The sequence below is a fragment of the Sander lucioperca genome, chromosome 15 (genome assembly GCF_008315115.2).
Source record: "Sander lucioperca isolate FBNREF2018 chromosome 15, SLUC_FBN_1.2, whole genome shotgun sequence".
NCBI lineage: Eukaryota > Metazoa > Chordata > Actinopteri > Perciformes > Percidae > Sander > Sander lucioperca.
Window position 1 is genome coordinate 10,303,210 of NC_050187.1, and position 17,667 is coordinate 10,320,876.

General features: G+C 39.6%; 1 protein-coding gene across 6 annotated transcripts in view; it reads left to right on the top strand.

Moving 5' to 3' along the window:
* The first annotated feature begins 335 nt into the window (after nt 1–335).
* LOC116039440 (cilia- and flagella-associated protein 46) overlaps nt 336–17,667 on the top strand; it is a 62,660-nt gene continuing 45,328 nt past the window's right edge. For 4 of the 6 annotated variants that reach the window (XM_031284319.2, XM_035991933.1, XM_035991936.1 and 1 more), the window contains exons 1-19: nt 336–741; nt 872–993; nt 1,541–1,672; nt 2,006–2,070; nt 2,996–3,160; nt 4,020–4,143; nt 4,808–4,902; nt 5,882–6,028; nt 6,205–6,304; nt 6,733–6,831; nt 7,313–7,503; nt 8,138–8,363; nt 8,753–8,870; nt 11,363–11,492; nt 12,034–12,158; nt 12,328–12,452; nt 13,001–13,113; nt 16,078–16,290; nt 16,868–17,069. In XM_031284319.2, the coding sequence (XP_031140179.1) occupies nt 693–741; nt 872–993; nt 1,541–1,672; nt 2,006–2,070; nt 2,996–3,160; nt 4,020–4,143; nt 4,808–4,902; nt 5,882–6,028; nt 6,205–6,304; nt 6,733–6,831; nt 7,313–7,503; nt 8,138–8,363; nt 8,753–8,870; nt 11,363–11,492; nt 12,034–12,158; nt 12,328–12,452; nt 13,001–13,113; nt 16,078–16,290; nt 16,868–17,069 (2,541 nt within the window). In that variant the 5' untranslated portion in view covers nt 336–692. Of the gene's footprint in view, nt 742–871; nt 994–1,540; nt 1,673–2,005; nt 2,071–2,995; nt 3,161–4,019; nt 4,144–4,807; nt 4,903–5,881; nt 6,029–6,204; nt 6,305–6,732; nt 6,832–7,312; nt 7,504–8,137; nt 8,364–8,752; nt 8,871–11,362; nt 11,493–12,033; nt 12,159–12,327; nt 12,453–13,000; nt 13,114–16,077; nt 16,291–16,867; nt 17,070–17,667 lie in introns of those variants that run through there. The other 2 variants (XM_035991934.1, XM_035991937.1) reach the window with 2 other exon arrangements.

The following is a 17,667-nucleotide window of genomic DNA, read 5'->3' on the forward strand; positions in this document are numbered from 1 at the left end:
CACATCAGTAGCAGTATTTGGTTTGACCAAGTAAATTATGTTTGCACACTGAGGGGCCTGATTTCTAATGATGCACTTTGAAGTTAAGAGCATTGGGCAGGCCACAAGCATAAAGAGGTACTTGTTGTGTGTGTGTGTGTGTGTGTGTGTGTGTGTGTGTGTGTGTGTGTGTCTCTGTGTCTCATTGACAATTGTGTGTGAGAGAGAGATGTATCTTTCATTTTTTTTATATACATTGTAGTCTTTTTATTTTGTCTATATAATCTTTTTAAATGAAAAAACGTACGTTGTGTCACCCCTTTTTGTCCCATTTGTTTACCGTAGCTCAAGCCCAGTCTTCGGTTGCTTAGTAACGCTCCCTAACTACAAACACGGATGGTATGATAGTGTCTAGAATTTACGTCGACACTAGGTTAACGTTAACGTGGTTGTTAAAGAAACTAATAAGTGGCATATTTACCTTAACACCACATTTAACGTACGGACGTGTTGCTTTTCTAACGGTTTAACAATTTTGCATTCTTGTTGACACCTGTACAGTTTAAATGGGGTGACGTTAGCGCTAACATTGGCGTTAAAACTGTCTGTCGTAATTAACTTTAGTTTTACAGTAACGTTAGCTAGCTAGCTAGCTAACATACACAAGTCATTGTTAGCTTAAACGTATTAGCTAACGTTAACTTTCTCCTGTCATGGACCTGGATATTCGCCAGTATCTCACCAAGGCAAAGGAACAACAAGGTTTGTAGCTAGCTACGTATTAACGTTATTTACGTCAATTCAGGAGCAATTAACGTTAACCTACAGTTTTATCGAGTTGGGAAAGTATGCCTTCACTGTGTTTAACGTCATGTAACGTTCATTTATGTAGACTCTGAAGCTCTGCAGTCAGCCTACCAATTAATTAAGGACATGGCAGTAGCTGGAACCAGTGGACGAACTCCTCGCATTGCCCCAGAGTTGTACGTTGTTTGTGCAGAAGCAGCTCTGCAGGTGAGAGACTTAAGGCAGGGATGAGTCATTGTTATATGTGCCTGTTGATGTAGTCAGGGTACGTTAAGAAGGGTCGAAGCAAGGATTTTAGACATAACGTTAGGTCATCATGAGTCGCAGCCCCTGGATAAAAAGCCTCTGAATCTGTTGAGTGTGTGACTAAGGACAAGAGTACAAGAGTGCTTAAGGACATACTGTATTTCTAAGACAGTGAGTTAGTATGTTGTCCTAATGTACAACATACAGCTTTTATTGAGGGGCTGGTTTCGTCTGGTCTGTTAAAAAATGACCAAACAATTATTAATTTCAATTACGCAAGTAATACGCAACTTATAACGCTTAATACCAAAAGTGCCAATGTCATAATGGCAATGCCATTTAACTCTAAACTGCACCTGACGTTGTTATTTGCCAAATTCTACTGAATATTAGTTCAATAGAGGAATTAAATTACTACTACCATAGTCTTATACCTACATTTTGTCACTAGGTTCATATAGAATCATGTGTAGTGTGTCCTTTTGCGTCTCATTTTCTATGTTTTCAGCTGGGTTGTTTGGAGATAAGCACAGCGTGTCTAAAGATGTACTTTGAAGGGAATCCGCCGGCTAATCAATTTTTGTGTCGAGCCTACCTCTGCCAGGGCCAGCTGAAGTCTCCACCGGCAACTGGGAGTGTGGTGAGGACAGTAAATTGGGCACATCTCTTCAAGGGGGTTGTGTGTATTTGTGTGTCACACACACACATACACACTTACTGTAGAGATATACTTATTCACACAAAAAAAGGAGCAGATGTCCTAGCTTTGTAAATAACTATTTTTCCACAGTGTGATTCTTAAAGGTATAGCCTAATGGCCTTTGTCTTTTTACTGTTTTTGTGTATTTACAAGTTTTTCCTTGGTATTTTATCAAACTGTAGTCTTTATTGAATAGTTGGTTTGTCTAATCTTTGTATGTTTGCATGAAGTGACAAGGTCTCACTTCCCCTTTTGCATTATTTTCTATTTCAGGAAGACTTTGAAGAGGCTGTGCTTTATTTCCTTAAAGCAATTGAAATTTCAAAGCATGAACCAAGGTATGTTACCTATCAGTAGTGCACTTGGCTTTGTGTCAACTGTGTCAAGAAATTTGACCCATTTATGGCATGTACAGTTTATCATCTCTGTTATTGTTTGGCAGTTGCCATTACAGTGCTAATGTGCACTTCGAAAGATACACAATGAAAGTGAAATATTCTCAACAGAGATTTTGTATTTTTTTTTTTTAGCTATGATAGGTTATGATGGTTCAGTCTGCTGCATACAATATATTCTGGGACATGAAGGTTTGATTTGAAAAGAACATTGTTGAATATAACATGATTGTTCATGCTTCACCCCAGACCCTTATTCACAGCTGGATGATATTCACCATGTTTTCTTCTAAATTTAACAGCTGACTGGATGTATCTGTGAGCAGGACGAAAAGCATGATAAATATAGATGTAATATTATAAATCGTAAAAGATAAGTTCTGTTGTTCCTTGCTCTGAAAGATGTGTTGTGAGATAGCAGCTTAGCCTTTGCGAGCAATTTGCACTGAATCTCTTCGCTAATGAACTCATAACCTGTCAATAAAAGAGCTCAGTGAGCAATTCCAATTAACACTAAAGGGAATACATATTTAATACGTCCAGCCCAGACTAATGCGCAACACACTCTCTGGTGAATAAATTAGCAGCACTCAAATAGCCTGTTCACACACTTTCTTCTAAAATAGCGCCTTGAATTCATACATTTTCCTCATTTTACTTAGAAACCCGTATACATGATGCTCTCCTGAGGCTCATTCGACGATGGTTAATCCGCACACATTTGCAATTCACAGAACCTCTCCATACAGAGTTGACACATGGTCTGAATTTAGTTGTACTAAGAGATGAAATGGCCTGCATAGGCATCATATAAATAATTCAGTGTTCTCTGTCAACATATTTTGCATGTGGTCCTTTTTTCCTACAGATACCACTTCATAGTGTTCAATGCCTCAGTGCTGTACTTCCAGTCAGTGTATCCTCTTCTGCAGCCAGGGCGATGCCTCCACCTTGTCCCCTCCCTCAGGCAGGTGGTTCAAAGTCTGGAGGAGGTGGCAGACCAGGACCACAGCTGGAGGGCTGAACTCATGATGCAAGTGACCCCGCAATGCTCTCTTAGTTCTTAGTTCTTCTTCATGAATAAGTCCAGTCCTGATAACTGATTCTGTCTAGAGATGGTCCGATACCATTTTTTGCTTCCCAATACCGATTCCGGTACCTGAACTTGCGTATCGGCCGATACCGAGTACTGATCCGATACCAGTGTGTCATATATTTTATTATGTTTTAATAACTGTATACTACTATCCCTGTATGGATATGATATTATTTCTATCTTTGTTGTCAGTCTGGCTCAGGTTAAACTCTTTGTGAAACATGAACAATGAACGCCCCAGAACTTTATTATGCAGTTTGACAGTCAGTTGTAACGGTATTATATTCCCGATACCAGCGTTTTAGGCAGTATCGGAGCCGATACCGATACTGGTATCGGAACATTTCTATTTCTGTCCAGTCTCATGTTGGATTCATGGGGGATGAGACATAGCTAATGAGCTAATTAACCAGCAGTCCATGTGTGACCACAGCTTTCTGGTTTCTGCCTTAATGGAGTGGAGAATCTGTTCTAATCTAAGCTGTTCATGTTCTCCCATGACACTTCAGGCTCAAATGTTAGTTTATCTTTATTCAGGGGACATTGTGTACCATTCATACAGTGATGTCAGTGATACAGTTAACCAGGGTATTAATAGGATTGGGTACATTATGTCTGAAATTCACTCATTCACAGTAATAAACTGGGAACTTGGTATAGTACTGTGGAGACTGGTGTAGTAAAACTCAACATCATGATCAATGTCCATATGTTCCAAATCCTAGTAATCATTGCAAAACACTGTTCTTTCACACTGGAATAGTATCAGTCTCATTTGCTCTCTGTTTCTATTCAGGCATCTTATCAAATGTCTTATGGACTCTGGGAAAATGGATGATGCTGCAAGTTTTGCCAAAGTTACAGAAGAATTCATCAAGTCACATACCCCACATCTTTACCCAAGACTCTTTACAATACTGGTAAACAACATTTCTTTGTGACTTACTAAAATGATAAAGATTAAGGACTTTTGTAGTAGCATTTATTTCGGGAGTTAACATGTCCATTGAAAACCGTGTATGTCCAGAATGTACATTTTTCACTAAATAAGATAAAGAGCATTCCGAGTTTTTAATTGGTCAGAATTGGCCATTGGGGGGACACATATTAAGTGGGGGGTCTCAGGCTAAAAGTAGTTCAAGGTTAATTTATTGTCATTGTAGAACACAGGGTTGCACAAAAAAATGCAGCTGTAGTCCCTTTATGCTACACAAGAAAAACAAAAACAGTAATGTGTTCCTTTGGTGCATTGTTTTTGAATTTGCATCATTAGGAATGTAAACAGCAACAACAAAAACACTGGTGAAAGATTACACTTGACTAAGAAGATCTCCATAGATTGTGTAACCAGAATCCTGACTTTATCTCTACTTTCACCGTGACCCTAGGTGTAACCCATTGCTAACCTGAACCTATTTATAAAATGTACCCCTTCCCTATACTAGACTGGATACCAGCTGTCTGTGGACTACTTTTCATGCAGTTAATTGAGTTTTAAAAAAAATAAAATAAGTAGACCATTTAGTGAAAGATTTTGGGGTGATAAATAAAGATTATCTTCTAACTTTACTCTTCACTTCTTAGGTACAACACAAGCTGACAGAGAGGGATGTCCTCATTGAAATGAGCAAGCAGTGTACTACCTTTGCAGTCATGTACAAAATACAGGAATTTAAAAAGTAAGGACATTTTCTTTGTTATATTTATGTAAAATACATTTTTTGCTGCTCTGAAATTGAGAAATTTTGCTTTGCATAAAGCATTGTTTTTGTGCTCATGATGTCATGATGACAAAAATTGTCATGATGACAAAAATTTCAAATTTCATCTATCTGCAGTTAAGATGAAGAAGTTGTACTGCTGCTGGAGTTGTTCCGACAAACATTCGTTGATCGCCTTTCATTAAGAAAGCAAAATAGTATTTGAAAGAAAATTCTTTATTGCTTGCTTGATTGTTTGCTTTTCTTGGTCAAAGTTTTACCATTCTGTATTTTTTACATGTAAAGTATCATTTGTATATACTATATCATGTTTTCTTAAGCTGTAGGACCTAAAGTGGGACATTGATGCATTTTTGATCCTGAAGGTTGTATGCTTTCAGCTAACTAGGAAGCGCTCAGCTTAGCCTGTGGCATCCCATAGTGATATAGAGTATCTGCCATGCCTAACTACTCCAACACTGACTGATCCCCTCCCCATACGAAATACAAAAAATAATAATAATAATAATATATAAGTAAATACACAATAAGTTTGCATACATCCCAATTGTGCTACCATTTACAGTATGCACAAACACATTAAGGAGCAGAAATGTAAGAAACTAAGAGAAAAAAAGAAGAAAAAAGTGGCAGATTTATCTGTATGCCTGCCTACGGTAATGGTATAGTAACATGGCTTCTGGTGTGGCATAGTACAAACCCAGTCCCAGCCCCCACCCCCTTTCTGCAGGCATGTATTCAACATGTCAAAGCTCCTTATGGCTCTTCAGCTCAGCTATAAATGTCGGCAGCATGACTCAGTCTGACCCAGCCATCGTCAACATCATATAGGTTATTTTGCCTAAGGTTTATGCACTGTTCAGATGCATGCTTACTTTTGGATGCATAAGTGTTTGTATATTATTGTACACAGACTGTTTTTTTGTGTGTTTTGTAGCAGTTTGGAAGAAATAAATGAGGATGAGCCAACAAAAGAGCAGCTTGAGCAGATTTTTCATCTTCTGATGGATTGTACCAAAGCATCTGCTATGCCTGTGAACTCCAGTCCTCTTCAGAGCCCAACACCCATCCAACCAGCTGATAGGTCTGTGACCCAAAGTGTCCTAAGCAAATCTCCTATCCAACAAGTTTACCTTTGTTGCTCCCTGTCCTTTTCCTAAACCTCCCACTACCACATATGAATATCCCAAGGGCATGGCTCAGATGACTGTACTGAAGTGTTGTGGATTGTATAAATTATTTTTTATCTGGGATTTGCAGAGTTGCCTTCCTCCTGGAGTTGGCTCTGCTGGCCTTGCAAGTGAAGCATCAGGAATTAGCTGATGACTGTTTGAAAGAGTTAAAGTCAGCGGGAGAGGCTGTGAGTGTCCAGTATTCTCTTAAAACCTCAGGCAGTAGCGTGGCTACATGCTGTAACTGTACATATTATACTGTAGAAACATACAAATGTGTGCATGGTGTTTTGACATCCCATTTTAAGTAGGCTCTTGACAATAGATGAGATTGATTAGCTGAGTTCATGCCTAAGAGCTAAAGAGGTTGCTGCATCTTTGATTACTTTCAGCAATGTAGAATTTATTTTATAGAAAGGTGTGCAGTCTTTTCAGAAATGTGCCACTTTTCTCTTATATACTTTGTGTCTTAAGTGAAATTATGACATAATTAGCAACATTGCATGTGCAAGAACCTTTGGCATAAGATATGACTACTTAGTTGTAAATATGACATCCTCTCTTCCATGCATTGCTGAACGCTGATTCTTGAAATCCCATGTATTTGTCTTTTTAGAGTATTGGCCAACGCATAATAATGGAATGTATCAACTGTGAGAATAACCTCCTGAAGAGAGAGGCGAAGATGAACAACTATTCCAAATCCAGTGTGGAGGTGCTCAACCAGTCTGAATTATGAGCTATGTGTTTCTGCTGCATGTTATGCAGGCAGTGGACCCTTTGGCAGAGTCTTGATTAACTGTTCAATAACGTTTTCTGTAATCTCATTCTTTGTTTAAAAGCAGTAAATCCAGAAATCTTTTTTCACTTGAATTGGTGTCCCTGCCTTTAGAACTGCTAACCCATCTAGAAGCGCTTCATCAGTTATTGTTTCAGTGAAGAAGTTTAATTATCATATAATCACCCCAATATATCGTCAGGAATGTTTCCTCTCTGACAAGAAAACAAAATGTTAAAGGAAGTAGGACTATGTCATCTCATTTTGTACATATTATTTTGTTGTGAAAACTGTCACATTTAAAAATTGGCACCACCTATGCAATCCAATTCAATCCAAGTATACTTGCCAAATGATAGAAGTGTTTTGCTGTCTTTGCTACAGGAGAGACTTTGAATCTATAGTTGTTATCCCACAGGCCCGGCTGAAGGATATTGGCAAGCTGGATCAGTGGCTGCAGACTGCAGTGAGGGAGGGGGACCCTCAGGCCATGCAGACAATGTGTGCTACCCAGTGGAGCCTCTGTCTGCCCCTCTTGCAGCACAACCTCAGGAAACGTATCAAGACACCTCTGCTCAGGGTGGCCCAAGTACTGGAAGACATGCAAAGGTTTCCAGTTTCTTTAAATCCATCATGATACTTGGTTATGTGTGAATGTCTTGGTGCTTTTCCATTTTTTGTATTGTTGTTTGCACTTCACTGGACATATGTTTGGCTGTGCTCTGTAGCTTAGTTTATCAAAAAAGTGGCAGACAAACAGGTTGTGTCCTAATTCTACATGCTGTCCATAGGAGCTCTATTTTACAGTACACACAGTAAACAGCATGGTATCATGTGTGTGTTATATTATAGCTCAACTTATACAACTTGTGCATTAGATGCAATAATGTATAGTTTTCATAATGTTCCTTGGTTTTTGAGTTAATGCAGAGTCTGAGTGTAATTTATAGCTTTGAGAATTAAAACACCTTTTTCAAAAATGCAGTAAGAGTTTTACATTTGGATCAAGAGAAATGCTATTATGAGGATTTATTGTAAGAAACAGGAATTCATTTTGTCAAGTCTCTTCTCTGTTGTATTTTGTTACAATTACTGAAAGCCAACCTTTAGGTATTTTTCCAGATGACATAAGTACATGTCATTACTATCTCCCTATTTTAAATTCTGTTAGGAGACCTACATATTTGTATTCATTTTGAATGTATTAGTTTATGGTGGAAGTGTTTGTTGGCTATTTTCACAGTATGTTGCTGGAGATGCGCTGTCAAATCCACTCGGAGCTGGCAGTTATTGAAGAGGAGGACGGGTGTCTTGAGGCTTCTTTGACTCACCTTCAGAAAGCTATGCTGCTGGATAACGGGACACAACGAGAACGTCTGTCGTCTGCTTTCCGCCTCCTGCAGCTCAGAGGGACCCTCTACCAAACGCCCACCCGGACCGAGGACAAAGCCGCTATGCTTATGCAGCAGGTTGTCAGCCCATCTGTGTCAGACAGTCTAACATTACAAAATGAAACAGTTCTTTAAAACTTAACAAGTCAAGACTTTTACACATAAACATACTTGGCTTATCAACAGCAATCACACATAGGTACAGTGAAGGAGAATAGCATCCTTTTCCCCAGAACTTAGCTGTTGCATGATTATTGGGGGTTAAATTCAAATCATTCTAACAATTAACTCACATGCAGTGTGCAGGTTCAATGAGACAAGATTAAGTGTAATTTGTACACCATAACATAAACATTCAGTTTTTATGTATGGCGTTGGACTTGAAGTCACAGGGGAGTGTGCCTACTTAGGGTATTTAAGCCATGGCAACAAGTATTTCTGATCTAACCCTTCCTTCTCTTTCTCAGGCCAGGGACATGCAGCCCCAAGTTAGGACAGACATTCGTCCCATCCTGGTTGCTGTGGGTCTCCTTTTGGCCCCTGATGATTTCCAGATGGTGCTGGATGCTGACAACACCTCCAAAAGTACAGATTTCTCTTCTTTGCTTTCAGTTTTCACTAAGACCCATTATCATTTTCTTAAGGCATTTCCTTTTTGCAAGATTGTTGGGATAGCTTGAAACACATCCATATTAACTCACTTTCCCCCTTGTATCTGGAATCACACTTTTGATTTCATTTATTAGCCTAGAAGAATATACCCGAGATACCTCTTATCTGGGTAAAAGTGCACCTTTCTCCTTTATGCTCTATGGCATCAAACAATGTTGGGGCAAGCACTGGTGTTTTTGTGCTCATTATACTTGAACTTAACATTCGGTCAACTGTAAAATTACTTTAGGGTTCTAATCTTATGGTGTACATTTTACGGTGTACATTTTCTCCACCTGCTCTGTTTTAAGCTTCTGTTGAAGCAGCTGCTCGGTCCCACGCAGCTCTCTCTCTCTCTGCTTTTCTTTTTTAGGTATCTCTGCACTCATTGAAGTGATTTTGGTACATTGTTTTTTGTCATTCTCTTTGAAGTTTAATTGAGATTTTATAAATTATTCATTTATTATTCAACAATCATTGCTCTTAGGTGTTGAACTGTTGCACAGATAAATATTTTGGAATCTTGTTAGCTCGTTAATGACTATTTCACTGCAGCATGACTACTTTATAATTTATTTTCTGAGCTCAGTGATCTCAGACAAATCCCACTGTTCTGCGCCGATTTAGCACTCCTTTAAAGGCTCTGGCACACCAACCCGACGCCCGACCTTCGGCAGAAAAGGCCCCGAGTTGGTCAGAAAAGTGCCTCGGAACACACCAAAGCAACACCGACTTGAGCGTATGTTCTGCGCGTGCTCGAGACGTAATACGTCTCCATAACAGCAGGCGGCGCTAATCTGTGTTGTCGCCCAAAAAATGAAAACCGACAGCTGATTGGACAAACGCGTCACGTGGGTCTGGCTTCTCCGGAATTTCAAAGCCAGACCATCATGGCGGCTTCGTTCAGAATACAATCTCATATTTTACGTAAATAGTTCACCGAAACGTGTTTCTGAAAACATTTTAAGCGAGAAATAGGCCGTGCAGTTGCTGAATCTGTCTTCATTTCAGATCGACAAAGGTCAGTTTAAAAGATTTTCGTCAGATTTTGAGAGACTCTAGTCACGCTCATCCCGCTCGTCACCAATCAGATTGGTCATTGAGTCCGACTGCCCACCTTCCGATTCAAGTCAAACGGCCCAAATGAAGGCCGACGGCTCCTCCGACTGACGACGGCACGGAACACACCGAACAGACTCGAGTCACTGACCTCGCCAGGCTGCCTGACGGCCGATAATCGGGTTGGTGTGTCAGGGCCTTTACTTGCAGAATGCACCTACAGTCCTCTGTGCTAATTGTGTAATGGGCTGCTGTCTCAGTAAAGCAGGCACTGATTTATACACATTTTGAATGCAAATTGAATGAACGCCATAGAGCAAAATTGATGTGCACTGTCTTGTTTGCAAATTTGTCCATTGTTCTTCAAGTCTGGACAGAAGGTCTTTCAGTGGCAGTGGTAAACTTTGTTGCTAGGTTTTGTAAAATCTCTCAGAGAATCAGTATGTCTTCCAGTGGAGCTCACTGCAAAGCCATATCAACTGTGTGCAGTGGATCATGCAGCAGAGGGGCCTGAACTCTGGGAGGGCCTTTGATCTCAGACTTATTCCAGGCTCCTTGGTCCACAGCATCAAATGAACATTCATTAATAACCCAGGAAAGAACTCACAAAGGTTCGGTCCGTAGGGGCACCTCTTGTTTTATAAACCTCAAGCCTCCCCAGATGATGACACTTAACCATTGTGTTTGGAGCTTCGAAGCCAGCACACCAAGTATCCCTTGAGAGGAGGTTTAATGAATTGTAGCATGTATTGCTGCCACAATTTTGTATTGTTCCTCAGATGCTCATCAACGAGAGGTGTGTGCATGAGTGGGTATTCTTAGGGTGAGCACACAGGCACTGGAGCATTTTGCTTATTTAAAACACTTCAGTCAAAGTTCCAGGCTTCTATTTATGATTCAGTCCATAAAACAAATACCCCTGTTGCTGGAGACTGGTCTGAATACAAATCTGGAACATGCTTCTTTGTTTTTAGTTTTCTGTTTTTGGTCTTATATGTCTAAATCGGATTACAGTCAGTCAGTAACATCCCTGTTTGAAAGAGTTGGTAATGTTGGAAATGGGCCATTTAATCTTGTAGTCCCTTACTTGTATTAGTTTCCTTTTGCTTACATTGAAATGACCTAATAATCATTTTGTAACTTCCACAAAAGGATAACATTCTCACTATGTATATTAATGCACATATATTCAATTTTCTATGAATTATAGACAATCATTTGGGCCCAAGGGTTTGTGTAAAAGAATGACTAAAGATTTTGATATGCAAACTAGATGGAAAATTGTATTGAGTAATTTTTAAAAGAAGCTTTTCCAATAGCACTTATAAAGATCAACTTATGTATTTAGTCCTCCAACAATTGTCTAGTTCCTGTAGGCAGTCTTGGATCTGGACCAGTGGCTCAGCTCTCTGCTAAGGCTCAGCATCACTCTACATGTATACAGAAGGTGGATGGACACCTGACCAGACAAGGAGATGACACAGACCACACAGAGAGGTGTGTGTGTGTTTGTACATTAACATGAATTATTTGTGATTATACATGTATGTGTATGAATACAAGTGAAAGCTTGTCTTCTTGCCAGTGTAAAGTTCTCTTAGTAATTATGTTTCGGTTGTCAGGCTTCCAGAAACCCAGTTGGAAAGTTGCCTATAAAATCATGCTTTTATGCGTTGTTGGATTTATTACTCCTTGCTGTTACTGAACATTATACACTAATGGATATTTGATCTGTTGGTCCTCTCTACAGTTAAAGTTATTGTGTGACTATAGGAGTCCACAACCTTCTCCTAAATCTCCTTATTCATAGTGCATAGTTGAGTCCCCCCTGATACCAATATCATTTCAGTAAAAAGCGTGTGCACTGAATCATCAGAAATTGCAGGCTTATTGGTCAGCAGTGAGCAGAGACTTGAAGATTCCCCAAAGGAAAATGTTATTTTTCATAGCTCTGCAAACAAACAACCTTAGATTATATATATGATGTGCTGCTGTGCCCTGGCCCTGACCTGTGTTCTTTATGTCTTGGCTGCTCCAGATTGATTTTGTGGGCAACACTGGTGAAGACAGCCAGGAAACTGGAAGTTTGGGATGTGTGCCGAGCTGCTTGCCGATTCTGTTTGCTTTATGATGATGGGAGATGGAAGATTTCCAAGACTGACAGTAAGATAATGAATGATCCTCAGACTGATGATAAAAAAAAAAACAGAAACATTCCTCTAATATTAGAATATTGAACAGGGAGTAGTAACTCTAGTTGTATTATTCAAAATACAAGAAGGAAAGGATTTCCTTAAATGAAATAATTCACATCACAGATTTTGTCAATTAGGTCCAGAATGTGGATGCAAGGAGGAAGAAAGCTGTGCAGAATGTCTTGACAGTTGCAATGGAAGCCAAACCTGTGTGAGGGATTTGCTGCTCCTTTTAGCTGAAATCTGCTTCATCAGTGCTGAGGTGGGTGCTTGCTAACTCGTGTCAGAGATTGTTGTGCTTTTCTTATGAGCTTGTCTTATTGTGTAATCCCAATTCCTATCAAGCCTTTAGCTCCAAGTCATTATTAAGTACATACAGATACTACCTCGACAGCACTTTGAAGAAAATGGAGACATCCCCAGCAACTACACGTCCTTGTCAAAACTGACTAGCACTGTAGCCTCTATGCTTGCTCCTCCCAGTATCTCTCTCTTCGTTGCATGACACATGGGTATTCTTTTTTGAGAATTGGGTCATAATTCATTAATTTTAAAGATACGTACGTCTCAGTCTGATGATAAAGACAAGTTCTTCTTGTCTTACCTGAGTTGGCCGCCACTAGAGTAAAATGCTCACCATTCATTTCTTTGTTCTTTGATGTACTACAGTTGAGCTTTAACAGCTCTCAACCGTCATTCCCATAATGTAACGTGAGGTCTTCTCTTTTCCTTTTATCATGAAGTGATCAATAAGGTCAACTTTAATATTATTTTTGAGGTTGAGAAATGAATGTTTTCTGTCTTGTTCAGGCCACTGTCCAAAAGTTGCTAACAGAGGGGGTGCAGCTTAACAGCCCTGTTGTCCCTGCAGTGGAAAGTGAGCTGTGTGTGTCTGAAGAGGATCCACACTGGGTTGTTTACAGGTAAAAAACTATGCTCACACATGCTAGAATCATGAAACTAGAATACTCTGTCTGTATTTTTTTTTGTCTATGTACTAGGGCTGAACGATTTTTGAAAATAATCTAATTGCGATTTTTTTCCCCAAATATTGCGATTTCGATTCGATTATTTTTTTAAGCTCTTTGTCTTCTGTATTATTCAACAAAGAATAATATAATAATGTATAGTATGAACACAGAATTACACACTAGACAGTTAAATAAGTAAAAATATAGTACACACACACACACACACACACACACACACACGTAATTTTTTACAGTGCACAGATCTGCCTCCAGCCCCTCCCCCTCGTGAAGTTGCATGCTGCCGTGTGCACTTGTTCAGACTGAGAGGCTATCGTTGCGTTAGCTAGTTGCTGGTGTTCTTGCCGTGGGATTAACTGTACTAATAAAACTGTTGAAGCACCGCGGCCACGCTGCTGTGAAAGCTCCCCGAACGTCATTTATCAGTCTGGTTGTTACCCCTCTCAGTGGCAGCTCCTCCACTCATATCTTTATAACGGAGCTAACCGCTAACCGGAGCTAACCGCTAATCAGAGCTAATCGTTGCCAACCGAGCCTTGAGTTCTGTGTGCCTGTATCCATTAACTGCATGTATAGACTCAAGCCCGAATAAAACCCTTAATTTTATTAAAATGGCTGTAAAAGTTTTAAACTACAACTCAGAGTTGTTTGAATGACAGAAATCAGCTCAAGGTACAGTGTAGCGTTAGCATGCTAGTTGATGCTTTCTCTACGGAGTGCAGACTGATTGCTCTCGTGAGTCATGTGATCAAATCGCAGCCTTTGCCATTAGGAAATCGCGTTTTAACATATCGCGATATTATCGAAAATGCAATTAATCGTTCAGCCCTACTATGTACTATATGTTTCTGATTGATTATTTGCACATCACAAATGTAATACATTATTCATTCATTTCTAAGTTCACATTTGTATTAAATGCTTTTACATTGTACACGATCATATCAAACGATTTCAATTTTATGTTGTGTTTATGACTATTAATATCTATAGCAGCAATATCAGCAGCGATTTAAAGGACAAATCCAGCGCAAAATGAACCTAGGGGTTAATAATACATGTGTACCGTGTCGACCGTTCTCTGGGATTTGTTTTCATGCTAATTGAATGTGACCAGTTTTAGTGCAAACCGCTAATTACCTTATAACTCTAGTCGTCAGGGCACGGGTAAAGTAAAAAGAAATCGCTATTTCTATACCACTAACAAGGCTCAAAATAGCACCACACTTCCACGGTAGCATAATGAGGGTCCCTACATGTAAACCGAAGCATTAAGAACTTTGTAAGTGTACAGACAGTTTATTAAAAAGATAGTTTAGAAAGACAGTACCTTTCACGTGTACAGGCGGGCGCCATCTTCGGAAAACAGTCAAGACCAGTCGAACGACGAACGCCGTGCAACGTGAGCTGAACTGTCACTTGAAATCTCCCATGGTCCGTGGTTTCCCAATGGGTCGATAGGAATTACGTTTGTGAAATGTAATTACATGGAAATGCATGAATTATATCTGTTAATTAAAAAATATTGCACGGCGTTCGTCGTTCGACTGGTCGGACTGTTTTCCCAAGATGGCGCCCGCCTGTATACCGAACGGTACTGTCTTTCTAAACTATCTTTTTAATAAACTGTCTGTACACTTACAAAGTTCTCAATGCTTCAGTTTACACGTAGGGACCCTCATTATGCTACCGTGGAAGTGTGGTGCTATTTTGAACCTTGTTAGTGGTATAGAAATAGTGATTTCTTTTTACTTTACCCGTGCCCCGACGACAAGCTTTATAAGGTAATTAGCGGTTTGCGATAAAACTGGTCACATTCAGTTAGCATGAAAACAGATCTCAGAGAACGGTTGACTCGGTACATGTATTATTAACCCCTAGGTTCATTTTGCGCCGGATTTGTCCTTTAAATCGCTGCTGATATTGCTGCTATAGCTATTAATAGTCATAAACACAACATAAAATTGAAATCGTTTGATATGATCATGTACAATGTAAAAGCATTTAATGCAAATGTGAACTTAGAAATGAATGAATAATGTATTACATTTTTAATATGCAAATAATCAATCAGAAACATATAGTGCATTAGTGCACTGCTTAACAGCCTGAATCACACCTAGTCTCAACAGCCTATTTTCTTTACTGAATTGACAAGACCTGACCTGTGATTTCACATTAAGCATCCCTTTCCTTTATTGTGTTATGTATGTTTTTTGTGCATGTTATAGGTTTACAAAGTGAAAAAGCCCAAAGTCCACCCCAAAGGCACTTACCATCTCCAACAGAAAACACTGTTCACAAACTGCTCCAAACAGCTCTATTGTAGTCCAGACTTTACTTCCGTGACAACCGTGCGTCACTTTGTAACACACGTTATAATGCTCGCCTAGCTGCTAGCATGGCACACCCTCATACTCTGCTTCTGACTGGCTAGTAGTCCTTACCTAGGTACTGCGCATGTGTGACTCCCAACAAAGATGGAACAGAAGTGAGATGTCTCACTCTGTAGCTAAAACAGAGAGCTCAACACACAGGGTGAAAAGAGGAGCTGCAGCGATGTGCAGTACAACAAATATATGGTGTTTTTTGAAAATTAATACAATTATGAACCTGAAAATGAGCATAATATGAGCACTTTAAGTTGGGGCTCCACTCTCCCTTGTGCATCATGCAGTAAAGCCTGTTAGCAAATGTATTTATGTACATAAAAATCCAATGCATTATAAGTTTAAACAAGCAACTTTATAAAAATTCAACTTTTTCACCTTTGGTTTAATTGGTCACTAGAGACAACACCATGGGGCCAGGATACTGTCTTTCTCTCTCACACAAAACACACAACTTTCTCTCTCCCTTTCCCACTCTCCACTGTACTCCTCTACCTCTCTCACCCAGAGACTGGATCCAGGCTCTGTCTGCCTACGCCACCTCCAACTTCTTGCGGGCAGCAGAGCTCGGAGTAGAGATCAGGGAGCCGTGGGTGGTAGCAAATGCAGCCATTTACCTGTGGAACTACAGCAGCCACTTGTTGGCAGCTGGGGAGTACCAATGCCTGCTGCCCACCTTCCAGAGTCTAGTGGCGATGCTTCAAAAGACAGAGTTCACTGGGTAGGCTGGGTCTCTAAATTAGTATCAGTTTTTATTACAGTGTATATACCTGTTAGGTAGAATAGTTTTGGTGTTTGGCTTGGAGTTCTTGCAAAGTTTATTTCAAGCCAAGCTGCTTCACCAACAATGAATGAAAGAAAAATGTGGGTGTTCAGTGTTTTTTTATAAACAGGTCTAAACCAGAATATCACGTGTTTGATAAACAACTCACAAAATGTCAACATTTCAGCAAACATGAAACAGCTGTTTTTAGACTGATGACTGTACATTTTTTAAATTACTTAGTGAAAGTGTTTTCATCAGCCCAGCAGTCATCAAAAACAGCTGTGTTCTTATTTTGGCTATAGAAAGAAGCAGTGAATATTCATAAAAACCGACCAAACCGTCCTAGGGCATACAAATAATTATGTGAATGTTGGGATTCAGTGATATTCTCATGTAATGATGTGGTAAGGGTTTTCACGTTTAGGAAGAACTAAAATATAAAAACAAAGATATTTGGCCTTCAAGCCCAACATTCAGTCCTTGTTTTTCCAGATAATGTCAGTTTGGAGCATTTCTTCAATTGTATTTTCAGGAATCGTGCTTTATTTGTGCTGCTGTGTGATGCTGTGGCCCGAGGGTTGATCCAGCCTCTGTGTAGACCAGACAGCGCTGAGCTAGCCCCGCCAGGAGACAAGGACATAAACAAACCTAAGAGGGGGATGGAGAAGGCTGCCGCTGTCAGTGGGGTTCTCTTAGACCCTGTTGCCCTTCAGGATGTCCACAAGGCATCAGAGGTATGTCACTATGTGTGTATGTGTGTGTGGGATGTGGGCCATGGGCACCTGTGTGTGGCTGTGAACTTTCTTATTAATATATTTAATAAGTACCATAGAAGTATTTGTGACGAATAGTGACTTTTGGTTTTGTTAAAGTTGCAGTTACATTATTGGAGCATTTGTCTTTGGTCTCATAAAATGCCTTTTTAAACAAACCCGCCTGTTATGCAGTAGCAGGGGTGAACCACCACCTACACCAATTCATGTCCCTATGTCCATAACGTGTGCATAAAACCTACCTATGTCACCCTATTTTTCCATAGAATTCTCTCTGACTCCATATATTTTTTATAAAATCATAACCACAGTTGGATACAAACTTCCTATGTCACATACATCTGCATTAAAGCTGCACACATCACTATACATTTGCATCAAAATACCTTACCATACATTTATATTAAAACTCCCTATATCAACATTAATTTGCAAAGCAATTCATTAAGTCACCATATTTGCATAAAATATAATTACTTAGATGGCAACTATCTGATAAGTCACTAATTCTGCCCAAAATTATGTAGAAGATAAGAAATGATCAATCCCGAAGAAGGAT